The 20808-nt window shown below is 36.0% G+C and overlaps 1 protein-coding gene across 2 annotated transcripts; it reads right to left on the reverse strand.

The window, feature by feature from the left end:
• Positions 1–2110: 2110 nt before the first annotated feature.
• LOC145054649 (uncharacterized) lies at positions 2111–7265 on the reverse strand. 2 transcript variants are annotated; one of them, XR_013684871.1, is made up of 3 exons: positions 4959–7265; positions 2509–3419; positions 2111–2416 (listed from the first exon to the last, which is right to left on the reverse strand). XR_013684871.1 is itself a non-coding variant. In XM_079002880.1 (2 exons), exon 2 carries the CDS (start codon positions 3417–3419, stop codon positions 2592–2594), a length of 828 nt encoding a protein of 275 aa, XP_078859006.1. In that variant the 5' UTR covers positions 4959–7265; the 3' UTR covers positions 2111–2591. The 2 variants fall into 2 exon arrangements, 1 of the variants encoding a protein (XP_078859006.1); XM_079002880.1 differs by having other exon boundaries at positions 2111–3419.
• Positions 7266–20808: the final 13543 nt, after the last annotated feature.

Genomic DNA, 20808 nt, shown 5'->3' on the forward strand with positions numbered 1-20808 from the left:
CCACATCAGGGCGAGTACATGTCATAGCGTACATGATCGATCCGATAACGGAAGCATAAGGTACACGAATCATGTCAACTATTTCCTCATATGTACTAGGGCATTGAGTCTTACTCAATTTTGTGTTGCTCTGGATAGGTAGCTCTCCCTTCTTGGAATTTTCCATACTAAACCTCTTTAGTACCTTATCCAAGTTTGTGTTCTGACTAAGTCCAATTAGTCTCTTCTTTCTATCTCTCAGTATCCTAATCCCAAGAATATAGGCGGCTTCTCCAAGGTCTTTCATGGCAAAACACTTTCCAAGCCAAGACTTAACTTCGTTCAAGGTTGGAATGTCGTTACCAATAAGTAATATGTCATCGACATATAACACCAGAAAAGTCATTATACTCCCACTAGCCTTGATATACACACAGAACTCATCTTCACTTCTAGAGAAACCAAACTCTTTGACTTTCTCATGGAAGCAAAGATTCCAGCTGCGAGATGCCTATTTCAATCCATAAATGGATTTCTCAAGCTTGCACACTCTATTGGGAAATTTTGCATCAACAAAACCCCCTGGCTGATTCATTTAAACATCCTCAGCCAACTTCCCGTTAAGGAAAGCAGTCTTGACTTCAATCTACCAAATTTCATAGTCATGAAAGGCAGCTATAGCGAGTAATATCCTGATAGATTTAATCTTGGCTACTGGCGAGAAGGTTTCATCATAGTCAACCACTGGGGTTTGTGTGAAACCTTTCGCAACCAGTCTAGCCTTGAATGTGTGTACATTCCCATCCATGCCTGTCTTCTTCTTGAAGATCCATTTGCACCCAACTGTCTTACGACCCGGTGCATTATCAACCAAATTCCAAACTTGGTTGTCATACATGGACTTTATCTCGCTGTCCATTGCCTCTTTCCACTTGGAAGCCTCTGGACCTGCCATTGCTTCCTTATAAGAGACTGGTTCATCTAAATTCACCAGTGTCCTATCACTGATGAATGTGTCACTGTCTGAAGTAATATGAAAACCATAGAACTCAGGTAGCACACTCACCCTAGTGGATCTTTGAAGAGGTAATGATTTGCCAACTGGTTTAACAGGAACTGTTTCCTCTGGTTGAGTGCTAGTGTCATCTAAGGTTCCTTCAGTAGTTGGCTGTTGAATCTCTTCAAGGTCAATGGTACTCCCACTGTCCTCTTTGAATATGAGTTCTCTTTCTAGAAAGACTCCTCTTCGTGCTACAAAAACCACGTTCTCACTAGGTCTGTAGAACACATATCCAAAAGACTGTTTTGGGTAACCAATGAAAACACATTTCTCACTTCTTGCTGCAAGCTTGTCGTGAGTCTCTCGTCTTACGAAAGTTTCACAACCCCAGACTTTAATATGTGCTAACGAGGGAACTTTCCATGTCCACATTTTGTGAGGTGTTTTGGCAACCTTCTTTGTCGGGACAAGATTAAGGATGTGAGCGGCTATCTCTAAGGCATAGCCCTATAAATGAATTGGAAGTGAGGCACGACTCATCATAGAACGAACCATTTCTAACAAGGTTCGATTACGCCTCTCAGCCACACCATTTAACTGTGGTGTCCTAGGAGGAATCAATTGTGAGACTATCCCACATTCCTTTAGATAGTCGTTGAACTCAATACTAAGATACTCTCCGCCTCTATCGGATCTAAGTATCTTTATTTTCCTACCTAACTGATTTTCGACCTCATGTTTAAACTCTTTGAACTTTTCAAAGGTTTCTGACTTATGTTTGATTAAGTATATATAACCATATCTACTATAATCATCAGTGAAAGTCATATAAAATCGATTGGCATCTCTTGTGGTTGATATGAAGGGTCCACACACGTCTGTATGTATGAGGTCCAACAAACCTTCACCTCTTTCACAAGACCCTGTGAATGGTGATTTTGTCATCTTTCCCAAAAGACAAGATTCACACCTATCATCTGATTTTAGGTAAAATGATTCCAGCACTCCATCCTTTTGAAGTTGGGATGTGCGTTTCTTGTTAATGTGTCTAAGACGACAATGCCACAAGCATGTATTGTCTACACTATTAGACAAGTCAATATTAAACACACTATTTCCTAAGCTATCAACACAAGTCACTGTTTCATACACACCATCACAAGGTAAAGCTTCAAACACGAAAACACCATTCTTATAAATAGAAATTGAACCATTCAAATCATTTAAAGAATATTTGAAACCTTGTCTAAACAATTCATGAAATGAAATAATGTTTTTCGTCATCTCAGACGAATAGCAACAATTCAATAAATCTAATCTAACATCATTACTAAGCAAAAGTTGATAAACTCCGATCTTGGTCACTAGTGAAGACTTCTTGTTTCCCATGATCAAGTTTATCCTTCCTCGCTCTATCTCCTCACTTTCCTTTAGCCCCTGCAAATCAGAACAGATGTGAAAACTACATCCTGTATCAAGGACCCATGAATGAGAAGATAATGAGTTATTAGAATAAATAGTGTAAATACCTGCCGAAGATGGCCTCACTTTGCCCTCTTTGATATCCTGCGGATATTGTGGGTAGGTTCTCTTCCAATGCCCTTTTATTGCATTAAAAGCAAATAGCATCCTTTGGATCAGAAACATGGGGAATGACAATATTGGGATTAGCCTTTGGGCCACTGCTAGATGACCCAACTTGGACCTTTCCCTTCCAATTTTGCTTAGGAGGACCTTTCCTCTTTTTCCCCTTTCCCTGTCCAATAGCTAAGATAGGAGCACTTGCAGGAGTGGAGGTTATAGTTTTACCCTTCATCCCTGCTTCAGCAGTCTGCAACAAGTTGTGCAATTGGGCCAGTGTTTGCTCAGTGTTGTTCAAATGGTAAGTTAGGATAAAATGACCATAACAATCGGGCAATGAGTTCAAGACCATGTCAATGGCCAATTCCTCATCAAAGTGAATGTTGAGCTTGACCAAACGCTCTATGTAGCGTTGCATTCTTTGCACATGAGATACAACCGACTCCCCTTCTTTCATCTTGCAAGCCATGAGTGACTTGACTACTTCAAACTTTTCTTGACGAGCTCGCTTATGGTACTTTTCCATAAGGTCCTTTTTCATCTCAAAAGGCCAGTAGTCCTCATAGTACATTTGCAGTTTTGGGGACATGGTTGCGACCATGATGCACGCCACTTTGGTAGCATCATCATAGTGCTTCTTGTAAGCGACATAGTCTTCGGGAGTGGCTTTGGATTCATCAAGTTCTTTGAGCTCCTTTTCAAGGACATATTCTTTGTCCTCAAATCGAAGCACCATTTTGATGTTACGCATCCAATCATTATAGTTAGAGCCATCCATAACGACTTTGGAGCAAATGTAGAGTAAAGAGAAGTTGTGGCTGGAGGATGATGAAGAAGAAGTGTTTCCAGGAGTAGACATCTGAAAAGAAAGATAGTTTTAGTTAGATTTCAAGACACCTTAATATAGTAACCCAAAAGTACAATATCAAGGTTAGGATCTAACTACAATGATTCACAACTTAGAAATGGGATGCCGAGATCCAAGTGTAAATTTCATAAAGGTAGGTGAATGACGATTCACCAATTCCACCATTAGACAAAATAAACGAAGTGAAATTCCTAATTCCTTTTAAGATACATTGAAACTATTCAATGACATGTTTTAATCTCAGATTATGCTCTTTTATTTGTGACTGTGATACCGAGGATCACAAACAAGATGTGAATAACCATGCAAATGTGCTTGGTAACCTTATTGTCTTTATCATTAACTATTGATGTGCCAGTAAACCACACACACTCCATCAAAATGATAATTATGAGATACACATTACTACTCTTTACTAGTGCCTATTAGTGTGTTGGTAATCCACACACGCTCCACTAACGACCAATAAAGCATAATGTGCAATTTCATGGATTAACATACTTTTCACATTTTTAAGTAACTAGAGTTGGGATTTTTGTAAAATAATGTTCTAGTACTTTCTTTAATAACATTATACTTTTAATGATATGTAGTTGTCCTATCAAACCCGTTCTGCTAACGACCCTCGACTAATCAAGGAAGCGATGGGTGAGAGTGGACACTCATTCAACTACCATTTTATAAGCAGTTTCCTTATACCCCCCTTATAGACTAGTTTCGTGAATGAGGCATACTAGCGATTTGACTGACCATATTCTTATACATATATAATATTTAACTTTTAATTATAATATATATATATATATATATATATATATATATATATATATATATATATATAAGGTGTGTTTTAAACTTTTTAAAACTTTAGGGTTTATATATAAATTTCAAAAATTAAGACATTAATTTTAAATTTAAAATAAACCAAATAACTAGATTTAATATTTATCTATTAATTAACTTTTAACTAATTTATTAAATCTTGTAAGGATTATCTAATTAAATTAAACAATTAATTTAATCCTAATCCATATCCCTTCTAGATTTCGAAAAAATGGGGATAGGATAATTTCCTTGTTTTTCTCAATTATCCAATAAGGCAACTATTATCCAAAACAAAGAAACCCTAAAAAGACTAGCATATTTCGAAATTCAAGGAAGGAGGCTAGGGTTTCCAAAACTCTAACCCTAATTTCGATTAGGGTTCTTGGAGACTAGGGTTTTTCAAAAACCCTATGAACCAAAACCCTAAAAATCGAAAATCTTGGCCTTTAGGGTTTAATGGCTATAAACCCTAATATGCAATTCAACTATTATAGCTATTCAATTTAAACAAAACCAAATGCTCTGATACCACTGATGGGTTTTAGGTAAAACAAATAAACTAGAAAACAATTCCTAAGTTCACATGCAACCTACTTTGGATCTATGTTTTAACTATTGAACATATAACTTTGAATTGCAAACAAGAACCCTAGATGAGAGAGATTATTTTCGAAAATAACTAACTAGGGTTTAAGAGTTACATACCTTTCAATTGTTGTAGTAAACGATTGATAATCCTCTTGAACTTGATCTTCTTAGAAGCCTAGCACCACAAATGTAATGCCTCTAATGGAATCACACCCAAGAACTAGCAAGAAGGAAACTTGAAGGGGAGAGGGTAGGGTATGCAAAAATCGGCATAGGGTTTCTTCCAAGGTAGGAGTGGCCGAATTTAAGAGCTGGGAGGCTCCTTATATAGCTGAGGGATCTAGGGTTTTGGAAAAACCCTAATACTCCTTTGCTTGGGGTCTAAGCTAATCCAAAGGCCTTATCCAAAGCCCCTTGGACGAAATCCTTAAGGTTTCCCCTATATATTTCGTCCACCTCCCTCCAAGGAGGTTCTGGAGCCTTCCACTCAACTATCTGATAATTGCAAACTAGTCCCTGCACTTTATAATTAATACTTTTAACCCTAAAATTAATTCTGATTAATTTCTGGCTAACTATTAATTAAACATTATGATTTCTAATTAATATATTAATCTTTTAACATATTAATAAATCATTTATATTAATTTATTAATCTTATAATAAATCAATATCTCACCTTTCATAATTTCCTTGTCCAATTGCTAGGTTTGAGGGCAACCCAAAAGGACTGTACTGCTATCAATTCAAGTACATACCAATTATAGTTATGGGCTTAGACACCTAATCCAACAACAATCCATCTTTAGCTATCTCTTCTTCAATTCACTCCATAACTACCTCCCGAGAGTGATTAATGTACAAATTAATCCTTCCCCCATTCTCATATCCAACATCAAGAAAACATACGTAATCATTTTCATCTTCAAAGGCTCTCAACCCATCTCTCAGTGAACGTTATGGAAGACAATAGTAGATAGTGATTCTTCCATCCTTTACCAGCTTCTTTACATATGAGATGAACTCTGTGAAACTCATGCTTCTGAAATCGACATTGCTAACAACGAAATTTACGGGATTGAAATAGACAATGGGTTTGGGGATAAAAGAACCTATATGATTAACTTCGATTGTCAAGTACTCCACTTGCGAGGTTGAATCCATTGTTTGTGGTGATTTCTGTAAAATGGAGGAATGGAGGAGAATGAGCAATCCCTAATTGTTTCAATTTGGGGGTAATAATGAAGGGGCAAACTCTAATCATCCCGTTTATCATTTACTGTTTAAAAAAATAATAAACCGGCTAACCTACAATACCCGGTAAAATGAGTTTTTTACACAAAAATAATAATAATAATAATAATAGTAATAATAATAATAATAATAGTCTTTTTTGTATATTTTTGAAACTTTTTTTTACCCTTTTTAGTCATTTTCCCAGTATAATACTTTATTCACTATTAAATATAACAACTGTGATATATTTATTTATACATTAGTTGATTTATTTATATCTAATCTATAATGACTAAAACTTTATAAGTTAACAAGTTGGTAATATATATCTCAAATAAATTAACAATTACCCAAAACTTTATAAGTTAACAAGTTGGCAATATATATCTCGATGTGACCTTGTCTTCTGCTCTCTGTCCTTCGGACTGAGTAACTTTGGCGAATCTACGAGGTCACAGCAAGAAAGAAGTCGTCAGGCGTTCTCCGGGAGGAGCTCCAGGAAAACGCTCTGACAGTCAAGTCAGTGGGTGCTTTCTAGGGTTGAGTGGAGTGTAAACCGGTAGACGATCACTTACTTCTCAAGGCGTCGATGATAGCCTTTTATACTGAACTCCCCTGCTAGTCCGTACGCGACAAAGGCGTCAGGCCCGACAGGATCGAGGACACTGAATGGTGGATCGTGCTCCTGAATCTGTCAGGACCATCGATTGGTTGCGGCGGTAATGCCATTAGCATCTGCCTTGTCGCATGACCGTTGTGTTTGTCCCGGAGCGAAAGGCGACCCAAGTGGAGTCGAGCCTTTCTCGAGAGCGCCCTGCTCTTAAGGGCGCTGGCGGGCGTGGGATTCTGTTGGGTTTAGTCGGTCAGGCACGTTGTGCCTTGGGGCGTTCTCTGTTGTGGCTAGGCGCGACCCTTCCGTGCTCGCTAAGGCACGTCATCGTTTCCTACTGTGGCTGGGCGCGACTCTTCTGTGCTCGGTAGGGCACATCATCAAGTCCCCTAGTTCAATAGTCGTAGCGTTGCTAGGCTAGCTATGATGTTCTGGACTCAACTGCTCGGTACACGCGTCAGCTCTTAATTCAACTGTCGCCTCGATTTTTACGGCGACGTGACTGCCCATTATGGCAATATATATCTCAAATAAATCAACAATTACCCAAAACTTTATAAGTTAACAAGTTGGCAATATATATCTCAAATAAATCAACAATTACCCAAAGCATATATAATCGTTACAATCTCCTAACCACTTAAAAGGGAAGGATTTTTAACGTTCTACTATGGAGTAAATACCATTAGTATGTAGTAAATAATTTATTCTTGTGAACTAATACCAACGTTTTATAGAAAAATACTATTAAACAAAATGTAATTGTCACTTCAAATTACAATTATTTTTTCTCGAATCATAATCAAATGATCATCTAAAACCACTACCTCCATGGCTATGATGTAACAGATTATGTGCAATACTATCTCTAACTTGCACTGCATTGACCATCTTACCCCTAGCATTTTCCCCCGCAACTATCTCATCATCAAACAATTCAAACCCCAAATCCGCATCCATTGTCTCATTATTCATCTCACAAATATTGTGTAAAACACAACATGCCCCCAAAACAACCGGCAAATCTTGAAGCTTTACTTCAGTCCTTTTTTGTAAACACGTCCATCTCCCTTTTAGCCTCATAAATGCATCTTTAGCCACCTTTTGTACCTCACCAATTTTTTCATTGAACGAGTGTTGACTCCATGTTTGGTTTTGGCTTGTATACGGGACCAAAAGCCAGTCGAGTAGTGGGTAGCTTGTACTACCCACTACCTGTATATCTTTCAAATGACCCATGTTGAATCTTTGGGAAAGTGCCGACTTTTCTAGGATTTTGTCGTCAGGCATCGAGCCAGGGTATCCGATGCAGATATCAGTGAAAACGCCATGTGGGTCGACCACACCTTGGACTGTGGTCGAGTACGATGGTTTTTGGTTTCGTTCAGTGTGTTTTTTGTTGAAGTAGGCGGCCGGACTAACTTTTGGCGCGATTATTGAAATGTGGGTGGTGTAGATTGATCCGGATACGTTGGGTATGCCCGAGATTGACTCAAATTCGGCTTTGATCTGTTCGAGGCGGGCCTCATTAGGCCATTGGAGATATTTAGGCATCAGGACTGTGCGGATGGCAGCACAGACTTCTAGGACTAGCTTGTGGCATGTTGAAATGCCTAGTCCAAATAAGCCTGACACAGTTCGCAGTGGGTCGCCAGTTGCCAAACGGTACAAGCAGACAGCGACCCGCTGGCGAACAGGTATTGCCATACGAAGCATGGTGTCCTTTTTGGTGACAGCAGAGTCTAGTTCGTCACAAATCATATTAAATGTTGCTTTGCTCATTCGGAATGCTTTTTTGAACTCCATGTCTGGGCATTCATCGCTGTTGTAAAACTCCCACCACCCTTTCGACCTCTCCTTCACCCACAACCTCCGCTGCGGTCCTCCGGCGCCGCCACCATGGTACTGACCGGAAACCATTTCCTCTGTCACCGTCGAAGACGATGCTCCGCCGTCGAATTTCGGCGGCGGTGTTTTCCTGACTCTCTCCGTGGTTTCTGAAGCGAAATTCGAACTGGGTTTTTGAAAATCGAGGTCGAAAGTCGAATTGGGGATGTCCAGATCGTCGAGAAACGAGATGGTGTTGAGAATTTCCTTTAACGAGTTATTTTCGCCGGCGGGGTCATCAATTTTCCGGCGTTTGTTGATCGAAATATCACCTATGTTGCTATTGTTGTCGAGCTCTTGAAAGAAGCTGTAGAAATACGAGTATTCTTCTTGGTTTAAGAAAGGAATTGAACTGATTTCCATGGTTTAATATAAGATCTGTAGTGGGTGTGAAAAGGTGGATTAGAATTGGGGGAATGTGAACAAGGAAACAGAGATCTTGAACTTTAATGGAGAAATTGGAGATGTGAAGAGGTTGAAGATGGATTTGATATATAAATGAATATATATACATATACCTGAAGAGAGTAAACAAACGTGTGAGGATTAGAGAAGAATACGACCAATATGAACGCGTGGGGGGGAGTGAGGGAGCTGTGAGGAAGATTCAGTGACGAGGACTTTCTTTTGGCAGGTAAAGCAGTAGAAGGTAGTAGTGAGAAAGTACTATTTGGACCTCGGAGAATTTTTAATTACATTTCAGTCCTTTATTTGCATAAACCCATAAACCATTGACAAAAATAAATAAATTAGTTAAAATGCTTCTTTAGATAACAATATATAAAATATTTTTAATTGTTGTAGCCTTTTTTAGATAATAATCAGTATAAAATATTCTTTTACTGTTGTAGCCTTCTTTAGATAATAATCCTAATAATTAGTATAAAATATTTCTAATTGTTGTAGCAAACCACAAAAATAAAGATGACAAAAAAATCTAATATCATATCATGATATTCTTAATCGTATTTAACTAAAGAATCATCAAGTTGATTTGAGATAGGGACAGACCCCCAACCCAAAATAGGGACAAGTTGACTTCAATCATAACTGTGAACTCTATGTGGTCAACAATCGTTTTAACGAAGTAAACACAACTTACTTGTTTTTATGACATTTATGTCTAAGTAAGTATTATCAAGCATTTGAAATGGAGAAGATTAACGAGTTTATAAAACATGATCTTAGAGCATGTAGAGCAAAACTTTTAAAATATATTATTGATATATGTGGAGATTTATGATTTGATAACTTGGAGAATTTAACTTCTTGGAAAATATGGTGGTTGAAACAGACATGCATATAATATATCTAATTGTATATATTATAATAAAATTAACATTGACTTTGCTCGTTTCAACATTCTTAGTATTTATTTGTAAAATGATTGGAGGATTTTAAACATGGACATATATGTGGAATCAACAAACATGTACCTTTTAAACATGGACATATAGTATTTATTTGTAAAATGATTGGAGGATTTATTTGTAAAATGCTAGGAGGGGATTGAAATGGTGTCATATGGTATACATCCGGGGTTAAAATATAACTACGTGATAGATAGAGGGTTGAAAGCGATATTTAGAACATCCGGTTTAATTAAGCGTTATAGCGTATACGCGGTTGGGATCGCGGTTGACCGTCTCAGGAAGTTTCATTAAATGCAATAGAGTAATAGACAGCCACCACAGTACAAAAGCAACAGCAATCATAATGATTCCTCCTTTATAATAATAATATAATACTTTTTTCTTTCTTTTTAATATCCTCTTTGCCATTTACCACGTGTTTTTTATAAACTAAGTTTCATCTATGCGCTTTCGTGGTCATGTATTTTTTTTTTTACTTTTTTATTTTACGTTATATAATTTGGAATTTTGGATAATGACAAAAATACCACATGGCTGATGGCTATTGACAGAATGACAGTACAGTAAAAACATCCATAATATTGAGTTATCTTTCGTAAAAATATTTAAAATGATTTTTCTTTTTATATACTTTTCATAATAAAAAAAACTTTGTCTATTTTATTATTTTGGTTTTATAATCGATTATTTTATTATTTTGGTTTTATAATCGATTATTTCTTATTGTTTGAAAAGCCAGACACCTATGTTAGTGAAACAACTCAAGAGAAAATTTTTTTTTTTGCTAAAAACATCCACAATATAAAAAAGATATGGAAATAAGAGCTGTTTACTATAAAAAGTTCATGGGAGTTCGTTAATTAACAAAAAAAATTATAAAGCATTTTCATTTAAAATGATGGGCCACATATATTCAACTAGTTATAAGTTATCAACTAATATAAAAACCAATTGAATAATATAATGTAAATATATTTAAGGAGTCCTATAAAAAAATTAATAAATTAATAAATTAAAAAAAAAAACATTTTTATCATGAATGCTCTAATTAGCAAACTCTTTTTCAAAGTTATAGTTTGAAAAAATATATCAACAACTTTTTTATTTGGAAAAAAAAAACTATAGAAAATTTTCTTATTGGAAATGCTCTTTAATCCAACATTCATGTATTTGTCATTTATATATATCAAAATTGGTCAATTTCATGTTTATACCCTTTATAAAGTATATTCCTATTTCATTTGCTTCGTGACATTTTAATTTTTTATCTCGACACTTCACTCCGAGAAGTTTCTTTTAACGGCAGAAACTTTAAATAAAAATTAGTAGCTAGATGCTAGTAAAATAATAATAATAATAATATTAATAATTCATGATTACATGATCGGGTTTCGACTCATTCTGAGATGCTTAATATCATTGTTTTTTGCAATAAGACGTCACATTTTCCAAGTCATTGTATCGGAATATGCCTCGTCTATGATAGAATTAAAAAAAATTGTAATGTTTGTTTCGCATTTCAAAAAATTTATTATGTTCTTGGAGTTCAGAATACTAGTTATTTATATTTTTATTCAAAAGTAAAATGACATGTTTATCTAGTTGTTATACTTCATTGGGTTAACATGAAATTCATTTTTTAATTGGATGTCCTCCAAATGTAACATTTTGAAAATTCCGTTTCAGATAAGGTCTACATAAAATGTTCATATGTTTTTATTTAACTCGGATTTTCTTTCGTAACTTTTTATACATGCCATTAATTATTAAAGTGAGAATCTAAAAAGTTGTTACGGAGCGAAAAATAATTTAAAAAGGAGATCAAATGATCCCTTTGAGTTTTTTAAATTCTTGATATTCTTGGAGGTCTTAGCACCCAAAGTAGAATGCCTCTAAAGAATCAAACTCAAGAGTCTAATTACTAGAAAAGAGGAGAGTTGAGAAGGAGAGCTAAAATCTTGAACTTGAGAAGGCTTAGAGAAAGGGACGAAAATTATGGGAGCCAAGAGGGTAGTTATAGATGTGGGTTACTTGCAGATAAAACATATTTGAATAATTAAATAATCCAATTCAATCCCAAATTCAAATATTTGTTTATCCATACCACATGGACGAAAATCCATTGGATTATCCTAATTGTTAGGATCGCTACTAGCTCAACAACGTCAACATAGAAGAACAATGAGGTTCCATTTTCTAAAACCAATTGGTGATGGAAGGGATTACCCTTTGCCTTATATGTTAGTATCTAGTTTTTCTTTTTGCCAATTTGGGATTGGGTTGCACCCAACAATCCTCCCCTTAAACCCAAGTTCCGCCATTAGCCTCCACTCAATGATTGTTCATCAGATCCAATCCTTTTCATACCATCTATACTCTTGGGACACGCTCACCTGACCTAGGCCATCAGGAAGACTTTCAATACAAGGCTTTAGGATCAACTTCGTTGGACCGAAATTACTGGAGATTGCACCACCTGCGTCGACCACATCATTCGGGCTACGACCGTAGCTCTGATACCACTTGTTAGGATCGTTACTTGCCTAACAATGCCAATATAGAAGAACAATGAGGTTCCATTTCTAACACCAATTAGTGATAAAATGGATTACCCATTGCCTTATATGCTAGTGTCTAGTTTTTCTTTTTGCCGATGTAGGATTGGGTTTGCACCGAACACTAAGGAATTGCTGTCCAACCCTACCAAGGGTTCCAAAATTTCCATCCAATCAAACTGCGAATAATTATAATTTAGTCCTTCTACTTTTAATTAATTCCAGTTAATTCTAAATTAATTCTAACTAGTTTCTAATTAATTTACCAAGCTATGATAAATTAATAAACTATTTATTTTTCTCTCTAAATCATTTTCTAGTTCTTTTAGCTCTTGATGGAAAACCCATTTCCAACAATTTGAATTTTTGTTGATCCTACACTTGGGTTTAAAATTGTTGGGTGTAAATGTATATTTAAGAAGAAGACTGACATGGATAGGAAACATTCAAATCTTGACTGTTTGTGAAAAGTTACACTCAGACTCAAGGAATTGATTATTAGAAAACTTTCTCGCCAGTGGCGATGACCAATTCTATTGGGATACTACTTGCCATAGTCACATTTCATGATTATGAAATACGGAAAATAGATGTCAACATTGCTCTCCTTAATTGAAAACTGGCTGAGGATGTGTATATGACACAACCAGGAGGTTTTGAATAGTCCAAGTATCCAAATAGAGTGCGCAAGATTGAGATGTTAATTTATGGACTCAAATAAGCATCTCACAAATAGAACATATGTACGATGAAAAGATCAAAGAGTTTGGTTTGTTGAGAAATGAAGATGAGCAATATATATATATATATATATATATATATATATATATATATATATATATATATATATATATATATATATGTTAAAGCTAGTGGGAATGCTTTATTCTTCCTTGTATTATATTCCAATGATATGTTACTCATAGGAAACAATGTCCTAACACTACAAAGTATAAAATCTTGGTTTGAAAAATATTTCGTTGTGAAGGACATGGGAAATTTTGTGTACATACTTGGTATAAAGATCTATTGAGATAGATCTAAGTGATTAATTAGACTAAGCTGAAGTACATACTTAGATAAGGTTTGAAGAAATTTAAGATGCAAGATTCTAAGTAAGGCATTATGTCTACGCAACATGGCGCGATATTGAGTAGGACTATATGTGTTAGTACTAGTGAAGAACTGGACAAGATGAGTCAAGGCCTATATGCTTTGGCTATAAGACCAATCATGTACCCATGATATGTATTAGAATTGATGTCTCGTGTTCCTTGAGCATAACGATTTGTTATCAATCCAACCCAAGTGAAAGTTATTGGATCACATTCAAGAACATTCTGAAGTATCTTAGGAGGAATAAAGATATGTTATTGCCCTATAGTGGTAAGGAATAGATAATCTTAAATGGTTATGTATATGTAAGTTTCCAAACTAATAGAGACGATTCCCGATCTCAATCGGGATTTATGTTCTTGATGAATGCAGAAGCAGTGACGTGGAGGAGTTCCAAGTACAAGACCATACCAGATTCAACGTCAGCGTCAGGGTATATTGCAGCTAATGAAGTTGCAAAGGAGCGATTTGGTTGAAGAATTTCATCAATGATCTAGGTGTTTTTCCCAGCATAGTTGATCATGTTGAGATCTTCTACGACAACGAGGATACAGTCGCATTGATTAAGGAACCTAATGAACACAAATGCACAAGACATATACCCAGAAATTTCTACTACATCAGAAAGCTCGTAGAAGACGAAAACATCATAGTGAGCCTTATATCATCTGAAGATAACCCAACTGGTTCATTCACCAAACCATTATCATAGATTAAGAATGATGGTCATACTAGATCGGTATGCATTAGATTTACTAGTAAGTTGGTTTGTTTACTTAGTTTAGCTTTTGATATTTTGGAATTGATACATTTTGTATTTTATGTGACTTGGTTTATTTTGTGGAGACTTCATAATAATATGAAGCTACTATTTACATTAATATATTTTTGTGTTCCCTTCTGCATGTTTTTAACCACTTCCAGAGTATTAATTTATTCAAACCTCCACAGTCGGTCCTGATGGGATTTCTAGGTTATAAAAATTCATGTGGCGAAAAGAAAATCATAAACCCTTAAGTTCACATGCAACCTAGAAATGATCTATGTTTTCTCTGTTGATAGCAACTAACTATAAATATCAAGAAACCCTAGTATAATCAAAACTACAAAAGTTTTAGGGTTACATACCTTTTTTTTATTAATGTAGAAATTAATCAACAAAAATATCCTTTGACTTCCTTGGAAATCAAGCACTAAAAGCTTGGATGCCTTTAATGGCTTGTACCCAAAACCCTAGCCACTAGAAAACTTTGAGAGAGGAGAGAGGGGTGAAAATTTTTGGCTCTTGTATGAGGGACGTGAGAGACCAAATTAGAGAAGCCTTAAGGGGGTTTATATAGGTGAATAAGGAAGCTTAAATAAGGCTAGTAGCCCTAGATAATCATTATCCATTTTCTTTCTCCCTAAGGCTCCTAGAAACCCTAAGAAGCCTCCAAAAAATGTCCCCCTCCCCCTTTATGGGAAGGTTCTGTAATCCTTCAATGGTCAACTTTTGAACATGTAACATCCATAAAAATCATGAAAATTTTAAACTTTAACCGACCCAAAATCATAAGTTGTTTATAACATAGCTTTTAAAACATGTTCAATATTAGAGTTTTCATAAGATCATATGTCCAAAACATGAGGATGTGTATGGTTACGCCTTCGCCTTCCCCCGATCCTCTGAAGTACTTGAAACATAACCTAAAACTGTAACACAACGATTAGTGAGTTTCCCTCAAAGTACGAACACAACACATAATCATAATAACAACCACAAACAACATGCATATAGAGCCTTCAGTCTGACTGGAATGACCCACCGGCCTACAGTCTATCTGGTATGCTCATAGAACCTTCAACATGACTGGTATGCCTCATCGGGCCTTCAGCCTATCTGTAACATTCTCTGGGCCTTTAGCCTGACTGGTACGCCCCTCGGGCATGCATTCTATCCGGTACGCCTTGGGTCTTTCGACCTTTAGCACACAGCAGGACCGCCTCAACTGAACACACCATCACATATAAACATATACCATATCAAACCCTAGCTAGCATATACAAACAATCATATAAATGTAACAGATCACTAAGCATATATAGCGTCATCCTATATGTCAGGATACAGATTTAACAGTTCACTACATCATACAATAACACGATAAACCAGGATAACAATCCAAAGGGGCCGACCTTGGTACCTTCGACCCAAAAGTACAGTGAGGAACACTCACCTCGCACTACCGAATCTCAAAAAAGAATCTTTGGTTGCTGCCCCGCTAAAATCCTCATGCTACAAATCACCAAAACAATCATCCATCAATATTCGTATTTGGTCCACACTAAGTGCACAAACTAGGGTAAAAGACCTTGTTACCCTTTACACCCTTTATACCCTTTACTCAACATGATCCAAAACTAGGCCTAAACCAACAATCCAAAGGCCCAAAATCCAAATAAACACTCAAGGCCCATACATGGCCCAGTTTTCCAAATTGGGCCCAAACCCTTACATGGGCCTTGGCCCAAGTCCCAACAACATTCCTAGTCCAAAAAATTGCATTCAGATGGCCCACAAAGCCCTAAGCATCAAAGCCCAAAAGAAATGACCCAAATCGAAGCCCAAAACGTCCGAAGCCCACTAACTGAGTACGCGGGGCGTACTCAGCTGTACGCTAAGCGTACATGCTTTAGGGATTGTACGCCCATAGTACTCCTCCCATTCATCCATCTTCCACATTTAGCCCTTAATCCCTTAAGACATTGCTCCAAAATGTAGATATAACATCCTTGAGTTGGATTATCACGTAAAGTTGCTAACTTTACGTTCATGAATGGCTAAATGAAGCTCTTAAAGCTCAAAAGGACTTATTTGGTGACTTAATGCATGTATGTGACTAAAAATCCCATAAAGATTGCACCTTTATGCTTAAGGAGTCCATAATAAGCTCAAATCTAAAAGAATAAGTCCTTAAAACGTCCCAACTCCTCAAACCAACCCAAAAAGGGACCAAAAGCATAAAAACTAAGATATGAAGAGATCTAAGCATGAAGAAGACAAGGTTTGAACTTGATACCTCAATAAGCTTGCAACAAGGGTGATGATTTTGGATCTATAACCTTCTCACCAAGAAAACACACCTTTAATCTTCTTTACTTTCTTCACAAAGAGCAAAACAACTACCAAATCCTTCCCAAGAGCTCAAAAACAGCACAATGGAGGCTAAGGGTCGATTTCTAGGGTTTTGGAGGCTTAGAGACTGGTAAAGAGGCCAACCCTAGGAACTTAAGGACCTTAAATAGGGAGTAACACCCCAAAATAGGGTTTTCTTATCCACAGAGTATGTTGAGCGTAATCCTCGTACGCCCAGCGTACGAGGCTTCAGTTTCGCGACCAATCTGCTGACTACGCTCAGCATACGCCAGTGTACGCCTTGCGTAATGGTCCTCGCACTAGTATGCCCTGTGTACTCCCTATGTACGCCCTGCGTACTAAGGTTTTCCTTAAACCCTAAATTCTTCCAAAGGCTATAACTTCTTCATTATAAATCCGATTTCGATGATCCTTATATCCATGAAAAGGTAACGAGAAGCTCTACACTTTTATCAACTCATAATCGCCTTCAAATTTCCTAAAAAAATTGAATTTCCATATCTGACACTTTACCAAATACCCCTTGGCTCCAAAACACAAATCGAACCCCCGGATCATCTAAATTTACATCAACCACATCCAAATAGGTCCAAATCTCATTTCCTCAAACGCCTAAGCCAAATAATTCCTGATATTTGGTCACCACCCTGAAATAGGAAACGATCTGGAACAGGGCATTGCAATTGTCACCTTTAGTCTGTACACTTTCAATTAATCTATTTAATCAAGAATTAATTTTAATTAACATTCGATTAATTATTAATTAATTAATACCATTTCTAATTAATATATTAATCATATAAGATATTAATAAATCATTTATTTTGATTTTCAAGTAATTTATCGATCATATAATAAATTACTAAATCAACCTCTCCCTCTAAAAGTCATTATATTTAGTTACTAGTTATGAGGGCAACCCAAAAAGGACTTTGGTCTCAATTCAAGAATATACCAATTTAGTTATTGACTTAGACAACTTAATCCAGTAGTCTCCCATTCGGATAAGTTTGTAACTATAATTGCGAGTATACACCTTAAAGCAAACAACAAAGAGTGCTTTCTAAAGCCACTACCAAACTCTGATTCAAATCAGTTATTGGTCTTAAGATAAGTGATCAGATTTTCCTTTGTTTTTCAAGATATCATATGGACACAAGACATGGATCAAAATCAATCTCATTGTCCAAGATTTTGTTTCTCAATTTCCCGATTTGTAAAGACTTTATTGGACTTCAAAATGTACACATCAATTAGTCTTGGATGTGCCCAACACCTATAATGTCAACATCAAATCATCGAGGGGCCCAATAATATCACTTTTCCTATTAGGAAAAAATGAACAATTTCCTTTGACTATATAGTCATATAATTTACATATCAAATCACACATAGAATAACCCTTTATAACATCCAGTTACGAGATGTGTTTGAGTAAACCAATGCATAACTGATCTGTAAACTATTAACTATATATCTTTGTTTTAAGAATAGTAGATATTATCGTCTTATAATTGAAGGGTTATGAGCATTCTAACACCCTTAAGTGTACATGCAACCCTAGAAAACCTTGGATCTATGTTTGTCTAAAATACATGCAAAATATGATTTCCAAGGTTCATAATCCTATCTAACATACATGGGGAACTTTTGTCATAAAAGATGGCTAGAATTACATACCTTGTAGTTGATTTGATTCCTTGAAAACCTTGAGAGCCTAGCACCCCAAGTGTGATGCCTCAAATGTTTCACACAACACCAAATGCTCTTGGAATAAACTTTGAGAGAAAATGTCACACTTAGAAATTGGCTTGCCCTCTATGTTGCTTCTAGTAACCGATTTTGGTGAGCTTCATATCCTTTATATAGTGTGTTACATCTAGGGTTACACCATGTAAACCCTAATGTGACATGACTCTTCATTTCCATGACCTATGGGTTTGTAACTTTCATGGAGCATCCTATGGATCTTAGCCCAACTTGATAATCCATGGAGCATCAAGTCCACTATACAAGTATGGATGATTTACACAATCAACCCATATATTTAATTAGTCTCCTTTTGATCACTTAATTAATTCTTGATCAATACTAACTAAATAATATTATTAATATATTAGAACTTATAATATATTAATAAACCATAAGTGTTATTTCTCTCATTTTAGTTTATCTAAATTCATGATGCCATGCAACCCAAATGGACCATGTCGGGTTGGGTCAAGTACATACCAAATATAGTTATAGACTTAGACACCTTATCCAACAATAATTCCTCGTGACAAGATCCATGAAGTAATCTCTAAGCATGGATTTATCCAATACTTAAAATCAATGTTTTCAAAGTACTCGTGAATATTGTAGCAATTCAAATTGCAATGTCTTAACCTCAATCGACAATATACAATCCATTCATGACAATCTTAATTCACTACTTACTTCCAAAAGTATGAACGACTGGAAAATTGATTAATTCAAATTATTCAGGAAGTGTAAACATGCAAAAATAAACACGAGAATAAATAATTGAATAAGTCAGTACGATACTCATAAATAATTCTCTATTATTCAATCACCAAATCAATTACATTTATTTTTTTACACGTTTTAAAATATTGCCTAACTACTAAAACTAATATTGTCTCTTAAACCTATGATCCTAGCATGCTGGTAGTGTTTGACTCTGCTTAGAGCCTTTGTGAAAGGATCTACAACATTATCTTCTGATGATACTCGCTTCACCAGAATGTATCCTTTTTCTACCCGATGTCGAATATAATGATACTTTTTGTCGATATGCTTGGATCAACCATGATCCTTTGGATCTTTCGTCAAAGAAACCACACCTTCATTATCGCATGACAGTTTTATTGGTTCTTGAATAGTTAGGACGACTTCGATATCCCCGATAAAGTTCTTCTGCTAAGCCGCTTCCATAGATGCTTCACTCGCCGCAATGTACTCCGAATCACATGTGGAATCAGTCACCGTGTCTTTCTTGGAACTCTTCCATGTAAACGCTCCTCTATTCAATAAGAACACCCATCTATATTGCGAACAAAAGTTGTCCCGATCTTTTGAAAGTTGGTGTCATTGTAACCAGTCACTCTTAACGTATCACTACCGCCAAGAACTAGGAACATATCTTTTGTTCTTTGTAGATACTTAAGAATATTCTTCACCGCAATCCAATAGGCTCTGTCAGGATTTCCGTAAAATCGATTAACTATGCTCAAAGCATATGACACATCAGGACGAGTGCAGGTCATTGCATACATGATCGATCCTACAGCTGAAGCATATGCGAATCAGATCATGTTAGCTATCTCTTCATCATTACTTGGACTTTGAGTTATACTCAACTTGATAACACTATGAATAGGCAATTCCCTTTTCTTTGAATTCTCCATACTGAAAGGCTTCGGTATTTTATCCAAATATATACTCTGGCTAAGACAAATAAGATAATTATTCCCATCTTCTCTCTTCTTGAAACCCCTCCCGAAGGAAGTGGCGCGTCTTCCTACGGCGCATCTCAAGAACATCAGATCTGTTATTGCGATTTTGGTTCCAGAAGTGTCAAGTTGTTGTTTTGACTTACTTGGGTACGATCGCAGAAGATGAATCCTACTTTGGGTTCTGTTCAGTTTGTTAAACCGACAAGAAACAAGAAATCAAAAGCTTCGAAAGTATGATTATATTTCTCTCTTTGGTTGATCTATTTTGTTGTATAGATTGGTTGTACATGAGATCTATCTCTTGGTTTATGCTTCGTTGTGTATGTGTCATTATGGCCAAAAAATCCTCATAACCCAGTAGAACGTGTGTAGAGATGTAAAGAGGAATAAGATGAATTTATGGGAGCAGGTGTGGGTGTGGACTTTTTCATATTTTTATTAATAATGAAACATTAAAAATTATAAAAAATATATTTAAAAGGTAAAATAGTTTTTTCATTGTTTTTGTAAGTTTGCCAGTTAACAAACAAACAATCATAACTTTTAAAAATAATGAAATTTGCTAAATTTGAAATTATCTAGACAGTAAGGAAAAC

The sequence above is a fragment of the Lactuca serriola genome, chromosome 5 (assembly GCF_051521515.1).
Source record: "Lactuca serriola cultivar US96UC23 chromosome 5, Lser_US96UC23_V15, whole genome shotgun sequence".
NCBI classification, from domain to species: Eukaryota; Viridiplantae; Streptophyta; class Magnoliopsida; order Asterales; family Asteraceae; genus Lactuca; species Lactuca serriola.